The sequence below is a fragment of the Lampetra fluviatilis genome, chromosome 4, assembly GCF_964198595.1.
Source record: "Lampetra fluviatilis chromosome 4, kcLamFluv1.1, whole genome shotgun sequence".
Taxonomy (NCBI): domain Eukaryota; kingdom Metazoa; phylum Chordata; class Hyperoartia; order Petromyzontiformes; family Petromyzontidae; genus Lampetra; species Lampetra fluviatilis.
In genome coordinates, this window is record NC_136278.1 from 17,702,171 (window position 1) to 17,712,436 (window position 10,266).

The following is a 10,266-nucleotide window of genomic DNA, read 5'->3' on the forward strand; positions in this document are numbered from 1 at the left end:
TACACAGCGGAAGATAATCATCAGTGTCGTGCAGAAGATCAGTAGCAAAATTTATAAGCAGGCCATACACCTCCTTCCCATAGCTCTCTCTCTACATTACAAATTAAAGTACAGTCTGTTCTCCTATAAAGCGTGTTGTTTTCATAACGCGAATTGGATATAACACGATGAGTGAACATAATTAATCCGTGCGAGAAGGAAATAAGCGGTTGTACGGCTGCCTCGGCGTTGCATCGCACAAAGCAGGATTGCTGCTGGATGCTTCTCCAGGTCCTTCGGTATTTCCCTCCACATTTAGAATCAACATGCGTTTAGAGTATTTGGCTGCTATAAATTTCCACGTGATAAGCCACTTCGTTGAGCTATCATTTGTGGCGAGGTCGCTTCTGAATCAGAGCTAGATAGCTCAGTGAGCCTTACCTGCTGAAATAAAAATAGAATAGCTGCCAGATGAGAAATGCGCAACTTCGCTCATTTACAGCCATGCGAACACAACGACGAAGACGACCTATAAAGGGGACTGTGGCTTATCCACGAGGATTTGAGTTCTCGGCTTTAGCTGACGCTATGAGAGCCACACGGGGGTTGGTCCAATTAAACAATGCTGTGATATATTTACCCGGGCAACTTGTCAAGTGAGTGAAGTCCGAAGCGGGTCCATTAACAGCAGACGTGACTTGTTGCCAGTCGAGCGTGTCACCGGCTCCCTGGATCATCCCGCAGATGTTGAGCTCCTCAAAGTTGCACTGCTCCATGAACGCAAGCGATCGAGCTGCTCAACACAGAGTTGACAAGGACAAAGATCCTTCCCGAGAGCCTTAGACTGTTGGGGCAAGTGCAGCTAGCGAGCACCTATCAAGGCCGGTGGTGAGGTGTTAATTACCTCGTCTGGTGTTCAGGAGGTCGTGGCTTCAATCCCAACACTGGCGCCTGTATAATTGGAGTTTGCATGTTCTCTCTCTCTCTCCCTGTGGTCGTGTAGATTTTCTCCAGGCCCTCCAGTTTCCTCCTCCCTCCTACCCCCCACTGCTGCTCATATATTTCCACGTGATAAGCAACTTCGTTGAGCTATAATTTGTGGCCAAGTTCCTTCTGAACAAGAGCTATGTAGCTCCAGTGGACCTTACCTGGTAAAATACAAAAAATAATATGGCCGCGACAGCCTCCGAAAATTTGGACCCTGGCCTACTGCTCGTTTGGAGTGGCGTTGTGGGATCTTAAACGCCCACTGTCAAGCAGACCGCATGTAGTATTCGCGGTTTACATGCCTGTGGCATTAATCGGGGCAGGCTGCTGGGTCCAAACCTCAAAACTCTGCAACGAGCGGCAAACACCGCATCGCGGAGGTGGCTGCGCTGAGGGACACAAGAGGCAGCGAGGGGAGTTGGCGGATCGCGTGAACGGTCGTGAATCGACCACCCACGCCCCGTGGCCACCATGGCCGTCGTCTCCTGGCCAGCCGGGGTACTGTGATGCTACGGCAAGGTGGTTAAATTTCCATTCTTTGATTATTGACAATTATGTTTACGGTTGTCGAGCACAAGGCCCACAAGGCCCAGAGCGTCAAGCGGCCGGAAACAAACAGCATTGTCAACGTGGTAATGTATGAGAGTCAACGCTTTTTGTGAATGGAGCGAGGTTATTATTGTGATTATGATGGTTATAAGAGCTCGGGGAAAGAGACAATGACAACGATGGGAGTGGGGAGTGTGCGACGCGGCAGGATCTGCACGCTCGTTTTGTGTGGCCATGGAGAAGACGTCACCACGTGTCGACGTTCCCTTCGCCCCGCGTGAGGCCTCAGCCGTCCGCGCATCACCAACCCCCCGCCGTCCGCGCGCCCCTCACTGCAGTTGTAGAGGCGGTTGAGCTTCTGGAGGTCGTATTTGCTGAAGTCGGAGCGCTGGCCGATGACCTGCATGAAGTCGGGGATGCGCGTGATGATGGTGGGCTCCTCGGCTTTCTGGAATGCGCCGGCGCCGTAGTGCATCACGGAGGAGTAGTCGTACGGCACATTCTGCAGATCCGTCACATCGTCCTCGTACTTGTCGAAGTTCCCATCCCTGCCTGCGAAACGCAACCACGCACCGCGCGGTTCATGCGGTGCGCAGGCACCATTACAACCACAGCCCACGTGGACGTCCTGGGCGAGAACGCTGGATGGGACACATGCGTGTAGGAGCAGGGAAGGGAAATTGAAGAAAACGAGACATGGAGGGACACGAACGCCACACTCGAGAGTTAGTGGACTGAGATGGATGTTAACATACAATGAGGGAAAAAGGTATTTGATCCCCTGCTGATTTTGTACATTTGCCCACTGACAAAGAAATGATCAGTCTATAATTTTAATGGTAGGTTTATTTGAACAGTGAGAGACAGAATAACAAAAAAAATCCAGAAAAACGCATGTCAAAAATGTTATAAATTGATTTGCATTTTAATGAGGTGTCTTTTATACAGGTAACGAGCTGAGAATAGGAACACACTCTTAAAGGGAGTGCTCCTAATCTCAGCTTGTTACCTGTATAAAAGACACCTGTTCACAGAAGCAATCAATCAGATTCCAAACTCCCCACCATGGCCAAGACCAAAGAGCTCTCCAAGGATGTCAGGAACAAGATTGTAGACCTACACAAGGCTGGAATGGGCTACAAGACCATCGCCAAGCAGCTTGGTGAGAAGGTGACAACAGTTGGTGCGATTATTCGCACCGTGTTTGGAGGAGGAGGAATGCTGCCTATGACCCCAAGAACACCATCCCCACCGCCAAACATGGAGGTGGAAACATTATGCTTTGGGGGTGTTTTTCTGCTAAGGGGACAGGACAACTTCACCGCATCAAAGGGACGATGGAAGGGGCCATGTACCGTTAAATCTTGGGTGAGAACCTCCTTCCCTCAGCCAGGGCATTGAAAATGGGTCGTGGATGGGTATTCCAGCATGACAATGACCCAAAAAAACACGGCCAAGGCAACAAAGGAGTGGCTCAAGAAGAAGCACATTAAGGTCCTGGAGTGGTCTAGCCAGTCTCCAGAACTTAATCCCATAGAAAATCTGTGGAGGGAGCTGAAGGTTCGAGTTGCCAAACGTCAGCCTCGAAACCTTAATGACTTGGAGAAGATTTGCAAAGAGGAGTGGGACAAAATCCCTCCTGAGATGTGTGCAAACCTGGTGGCCAACTACAAGAAACGTCTGACCTCTGTGATTGCCAACAAGGGGTTTGCCACCAAGTACTAAGTCATGTTTTGCAGAGGGGTCAAATACTTATTTCCCTCATTAAAATGCAAATGAATTTATACAATTTTTGACATGCGTTTTTCTGCATTTTTTTGCTGTTATTCTGTCTCTCACTGTTCAAACAAACCTACCATTAAAATTATAGACTGATAATTTATTTGTAAGTGGGCAAACGTACAAAATCAGCAGGGGATCAAATACTTTTTTCCCTCACTGTAGCTGCTGAGCACACACCCAAGGCCAACACCGTAAAGTGTCCAGCCACAAACAGCACGAGCATCGATGTCATAATATGCAGATACGAGTTTTTAAAGATGGTTACTGCATCGCTCACTTTTAGACGTGCTTCTGCGGCAGTTTGTAACGCTCTTCCTTCTGATACTAGGAAGCTACAGGAACTATGCACTTTTAGATCAGAAAATTTAAAACTGACTTCTTTCGAAGTGCTTTTTGTGTTGATTCTTTTGTCCTTCCCCCGTGCGGTTCAGTACGTACGGTGCAAAAGAAGCTCAACATACGCCCATTGAATGGGCGAGGTTAAAGGGACGATGAGGACGATGGGAGGGTAGGGGATTCCCAACGTGGAGCAATGTGAAGAAAGCAGCAGAGACAGACAGAGAGAAAGGAGAGAGTCGCTCAAAGTCGTTGCTCGGAACGAAGGCCGCGCCCGGGCCCTCACCGTTCAGGATCTGGTCCCACATGATGGTGACATAGTCGTCGCGGTCGGCGCGCGACTGCTCGTGCCAGAAGCCGAGCGCGTGCAGGAACTCATGCTCCACTGTGCCCAGGCGGTCGCAGTTAGCGCCGATGGAGAGCTCCTGCTTCCCGTAGTGAAGGTTGCCCACATAGGACCAGCACCTGTGGGGCACGGCGACCGCGGCACATCTCAGCTGGGTGTCGACGCGGCCCAACGTTGGCACGCCCCCCGGCCCGTAGCGGAGGTCCACGGTTCAAGGATGGCGGACCGCCCTGGATAATGCTGCCATGCGCATTAACTGTAAGACCCTGCACACCATCCGACTCGCTCGCCGGTGGACGTTAATAGTCAGTCAGAATCTGTATTTATCCTGGAGAAATCCGATGAGCTATGAAGCTATTTTTCACAGATGTCTAGTAGGGGCATAGGGTCAGATAGTTACAACATCAAACAATACAAAAAACCGATAGGAGTGCAAAGTATAAAAAAGGTAATAAAATCACAAAAAATGTATACATAAAAGAGTTTATAAGTTCGAATTGCACAAGTATACCAATTCCCAAGCTTGGGAAAAACAGCAAAGCAACAGCTAGAACAGTCCCAGACCACACCAAGACAACACAGAGTCGCTCAATAAAATTGCACATAAAAATGTAACAATCGATACATGTGGGTAAGGATGAACGTTACAAATTACATTTACAAATGCAGTTGTATGCAGCACTATCTCGTGACGTCGTTTTCCATGAGCAGTCGGCCATTGTGAGCCGGCGTGACGGTCCACATTCGACGAATTACAAAAATGTACACCATAACTTCGTTCACTAGGACCCACAATTAACGAAGTTGCGGTGTGGCAGTCTACGGAACGAGGTGACAGCAGGAGTGGTGATGGGCTCACGTCCAGGGAGAGTGCGTGCGTGAGCCCCCAAGCAGTTGCGCCGCCTGCAATGTGGTACTGTGTGTGATGGGCAGCGTTTACGTGTAAGAAGAAGAAAACGAGCTAAATTCCAAGCATGCTTGAAGTTACGTTAAAATACAGAGAGAAGAACGTGTGGATTGGAGAACACAGGCAGGGCGATGAACATCGTCCACACTGTTAAGGGTTAGTGAGCATTGCTGGGGCGGGACGCGTCGCAGCCAGAAGGGACAACGATCGACGGTCGAGACTAATAACGGAGCGGCAGCCAAGGAATAGAAAGCGTCTGAGAGGACGTCCGCTGGAGAGATGGAGTCATGAGATCAGTTCGTGCGTGGGTGCCGAGCAGATCGTCACATCGCCGGATCGCAAGAGGTGGTGGCGGTTTCAGGAGGCCATCTAGCAGTGGATGGATCGTGGCGAACGATGGTGACGATGGTGATGATGACGATGGTGGTGGTGTGGAGAACATTAGCGTAGCGGTTAACGCGCTGTGCTACGAACCCGGCGGCCCAAGTTCGATTCCCGCTCACGGCCAACACCAGCAACGATTATCTGAACTGGTTCTGGGCCTACCCTAGGTCGACTCAGCCTCAAATGAGTACCTGGTGCGGTGTGTAAACATCAACACTGGGGAGACGAAGGCAGTAGGTCATGGTGCTGGCCACCCACCCCCTCGTGTACCGTGCCGGCCTTCATAGGTGCTCGCTAACAGCACTTGCCCCAACAGTCTGTTAATGCTATACTGGGGATCTTTGTCTTTGATAATGGTGGTGGTGAAACGTGAGATAGTGAGAGAGTTACCCGCTGTCTTTGATGACTTGGATGTACTCTCGCTCGCCGGCCCAGGGCTTGAAGTCGATACAGGTCTTGAGTCGGTACATCTCAAACGCTTGCATAATGACGCCCTTGGCATTCACGTCTAAATGTACAAATCCAGACGCAAACCCTTGCTCATAAATAAATGTTGGTCTAATTCAATACACAACATTCGCATTGCACCACCGCCCTCGTTGGAGACCCCGAGATAGTTGTCACTCGGCAAGATGCAAGGATTGCCGCCTGTCCGGCAATTGGCGTCTGTGTACGGCTGGCAAGTATTGATTTGCACCAAGGCAGTGATATATGTTATCTACCTCGCCTCGTATACAGGAGGTCGTGGGTTCGATCATAACCCTGACGTCTGCTGCATATTTGTAGTTTGCGTGTTCTCCCCGTGGTCACGCGGATTGTTCTCCGAGTCCTCCAGTTTTCCCTCCAAATTTAGAATCACGCGTTTAGAGTATTTGGCTGCTGCTATCATTTTCAGGTGATAAGCCACTTCGTTGGACTATCATTTGTGGCCATGTTGCTTCTGAAAAAAGAGCTACACAGCTCAGCGAACCTTGCCTGCTAATATAAAAATTAGTTTAGTTAAAAAAACATTTGCACAGAGATCTGGCACTGGCGTTGTTGCGTTGAACTTTATTGTTGCAATCAACTGCGCAGTGTTGTAAAAAGAGGAGACGGTGGCAGCCCTGCCAGAAACAAACACTTCAGCACCTCCGCTGTTCTTCACCGTCTTTGTGTTCCACAATTATCTGCCGCAGTCCAAAAAGGGTGCACAGAGACGTGTATCGTGTTCACCCATCGCAGCAGAAAATAAGCGGAGCAAAATATCGTTGTCTTGAGGGATGCTCATGGGGCGTGGGGGTGAGGCCCCTCCACATACGAGGCTCCCAGATGTATACGGCAAGAGCTAACGTTGATGAATGTACTGTACTGATGAGTCATAATACCAATGAAACCGGTGTACAGCTGTGTCCTTGTTTCACCGCTGCCTGTTGGGATGGTGGCCACGTTTTTTTTTAATTAACTCTGTAAGTCGGTGGTCTAAATGACAAAATGGCCACACATGCAGACCTGGTGGTCTGGACAAAGCCGTTTGTACATACAATGCTGCACACCACCTTCGTGCGTTTTTTAATCTGTTCGTATTTTCCGGCCTGCACGAATGTTTCTGCTGTAATGTGTTCTGATCATCTTACAAATATGAATTGCAAGTTACGGAAACACGAGACAGATTCGGAGCAATTATTGCACCCATATATATCCACGCACACAGAAGGACATCTGTCAAATACGTCCACTTATCGGCGTATCGTACCGGGCTCGCGTTGTGTCGCAATAAAAACACAACCATTGAAATGCATCGAAGGCACTGGGAAATCGGCGCGACTGACCAAGGCTCATGTCCAGGTAGTAAGGGATGGTTTTGGGCCATCGGTAGCGGTCATCACGGACTGCACTTCGACCTCTTGAATACACCTTACGGAGCACAACACACGCAGCCACACACACGGGGCGCATCCAGAATACATTGTGGCGCATGCAGTGGCGTAGTAAACCACATTATTAGCTTAGGGGCTGCGGAAATCGGTCAAGTAGGGCCCCCAATATTGTGATTTGTCTCGCACTGTCGCACCCAGGCGATTATATATCGCGACTCCTCTTGCCTCATCACATCATTAAGCATTTTCATGAAAACTATTTATTCAAACCGCATTTTGAATATTTTTTGTTCTTTTACACTGTTGTTGAAAACACATCTCGTGGTGGGTGTCAAGGGGGCCCCCAACTCATAGCTTTGGCCACAACGCTACTGGGCCCATGGCACTCGTGACAAACGTCGACTCGTTAAAGTGGCGCCGCTCTCACTCGGACGCAGCGAACGACGCAAGAGGGGGCGAGGAGGAACCACAGACGAGCGGGGAGGGCAACTGTCACGCGGCGAGGGAGCCGACGTCAACAATTGCCCAAGCTCTGCGGTCCTCTAGTCATGATGCTGAGTCATCGGCTAATTAACGAGCTTTTACATTATTCGCATCGTTGTGCGTGCTTAACCCAGGAGAGTCTCAAGACTCCGTGTGAGGAGGGTGCTGGCGAAGTTGTCGCAGTAGAGGGGCAACGATTTGCTGTTTCTCATTTATCCAGCCATGCACGACGTCACTTTCACCATCTTACTCACGATGTTACACTACGAGCGGACGTGCCCCGTGCAGAATGGGCAATCATCAGGAGCAGAAACTTTATTTAGACTGCAGGAGGAATCCGATGAGCTATGAAGCTTTTTTTTCATAAACAACTTAACAATCCTAACAACTTGGTACGTGCGAGGTAGATCACACCACAACTAAACGCACGGCAAGGCAAATTCAGTTGCATGAAGAATAATCTACTCACCTGGTCGTACGCAATGTCTCCCTCAATCAGGTTCATATCTGTAATCGACCGCACACAATCAGTCCGACACCGCGTACATTGCAATCAGCGAGCAACGGAGAAGGTGACGTGCTGCTAACCGTGGGGGTGGGTGGAAGTTGGTGCACAGCGGAGGCTGCGTTACTCTGCCCACTGCTGCCCACGACTGCAATGCGCGGAGCTCGATACGGCACACGTGGATTATAGGAGCGGTGGATTACAGGAGTGGTGAATTATGTGAGTGGTGGATCATAGCAGTGGTGGATTATAGAAGTGGTGAATTACAGGAGTGGTGGATTACAGGAGTGGTGGATTATAGAAGTGGTGAATTACAGGAGTGGTGGATTACAGGAGTGGTGGATTATAGAAGTGGTGGATTATAGGAGTGGTGGATTACAGGAGTGGTGGATTACAGGAGTGGTGGATTATAGAAGTGGTGAATTACAGGAGTGGTGGATTACAGGAGTGGTGGATTACAGGAGTGGTGGATTACAGGAGTGGTGGATCATAGGAGTGGTGGATTATAGGAGTGGAGGATTATAGGAGTGGAGGATTACAGGAGCGGTGGATCATAGGAGTGGTGGATTATAGGAGTGGAGGATTATAGGAGTGGAGGATTATAGGAGTGGAGGATTATAGGAGTCTTGGATTATAGGAGTGGTGAATTATAGGAGTGGTGGATCATAGGCGTGGTGGATTACAGGAGTGGTGGATTATTGGAGTTGGTGGGTTACAGAAGTGGTGGATTATAGGAGTGGAGAATTATAGGAGTGGTAGATTATAGGAGTGGTGGACTAAGGAGTAGTGGATTATAGAAGTGGTGGATTTTGGAGTGGTGGATTATAGGAGTGGTGGACTACAGGAGTGGTGGATTATAGGAGTGGTGGGTTACAAGAGTGGTGGATTATAATAGTGGTGGACTACAGGAGTAGTGGATTATAGGAGTGATGTGTTGTATATTTTGTGATACAACATTTTTGTTAAATAAAATATATACTAAATATTGGGGTTTGTTCGTTCGGGATCTCCTGCAGTTGATGCATGAATTATTAAATGAGCCGCTGTTGTGTGTGTGTTTTACCATATTAATTAAATGTAACAAATGTAATAACAATATATACAAGAGGTGGATTATATGACTGGTAGATTACAAGTGTGGTGGATTACAGGAGTGGCAGTAATTGGAGTGGTAGGGGCTGGGTAGGTGGTAAAATTCGCAGCATCGTGAACATGGAAACTTACCCTTGTTAATGTCAAATATGTCCCATTTTTGACCTTCATCCACATCTTTCTCTGAAAAAAAAGAATAACGTCGAGAGTGGTCATCACATTGTATTTTACCTGTGATACGAGTGACATTTGGGGCATTATGAGATGCGGATGAACTTGACAATTTGGCTGCGAGTTAACGCGCCAGGCCAAATGCACGGAGCGGCTGTCATGATGTCTCACGCCGGGTTTCATGGCCACAGACCACCGAAACTGCGGCACTCACCCACGGTGTGCTGCCTGTCCGCAGTGGACTGTAACGAGAGAGAGAGCGCACAGCTGCATCAGTCGCAATGCCTGCTCGGTTATTGGTTCACAAGCAGAGAGGCGTTTACAGATCGTCCCAATGTTATCGTTTTTACTTTTTTTCATCGCAAGGAATGAAACACATGTTTATGCTGCAAGAATAACCACGCCTAAAGACACGTCACAGTAGAGTGAGATGAGAAGGGAGACGTAGGAGAGTGCGTGGAGGGGGCGGGGAGAGTGAGATGAGAAGTGTAATAAAGGACTCCTTCACACGTTGTCGCTCTCCGTTGGTCCTTTATTGGGTTCTTTTCCTCATACCCGCTGGTCCTCGCTCCGACCCTCACCGTGCGCCCCGCGCACACTCCGTGTGGCTCTCTCTCTCCATCGCCGTACGCCCCCGTGCACGCTCCGTGTGGCTCTCGCCACACCGTCACCTCCGGCCCCTCCATGTGCTCTTCCTCACCCACTCGGGCCACACCGCCCTTCGGGTCCCCCACACCCGCTCCGGCTCTCTCTCTCCCGTGCGCACCCGCTCGCTCCGCTGCCCGCGCACACTTCACCCCAGTACGCCTATCGGCCCCAACCACGTGGCAATGGCGCCACTTCTCCCCTCACCGCCAGCGTGGCTCCCCTCTGTCGTTCACTCTCTTCT

General features: G+C 49.6%; 1 protein-coding gene across 1 annotated transcript in view; it reads right to left on the minus strand.

Annotated features, from left to right (window-relative positions):
- Window positions 1-10,063, minus strand: part of MEP1B (meprin A subunit beta) — a 29,742-nt gene extending 19,679 nt beyond the window's left edge. Inside the window, exons 1-9 of the mRNA XM_078855129.1 lie at window positions 9,959-10,063; window positions 9,592-9,619; window positions 9,339-9,389; window positions 8,079-8,116; window positions 7,079-7,163; window positions 5,661-5,778; window positions 3,920-4,098; window positions 1,849-2,067; window positions 620-772 (exon numbers count right to left, since the gene is read on the minus strand). Coding sequence (XP_078711255.1) covers window positions 620-772; window positions 1,849-2,067; window positions 3,920-4,098; window positions 5,661-5,778; window positions 7,079-7,163; window positions 8,079-8,116; window positions 9,339-9,389; window positions 9,592-9,619; window positions 9,959-10,063 — 976 coding nt within the window. The remainder of the gene's footprint in view (window positions 1-619; window positions 773-1,848; window positions 2,068-3,919; window positions 4,099-5,660; window positions 5,779-7,078; window positions 7,164-8,078; window positions 8,117-9,338; window positions 9,390-9,591; window positions 9,620-9,958) is intronic.
- Window positions 10,064-10,266: the final 203 nt, after the last annotated feature.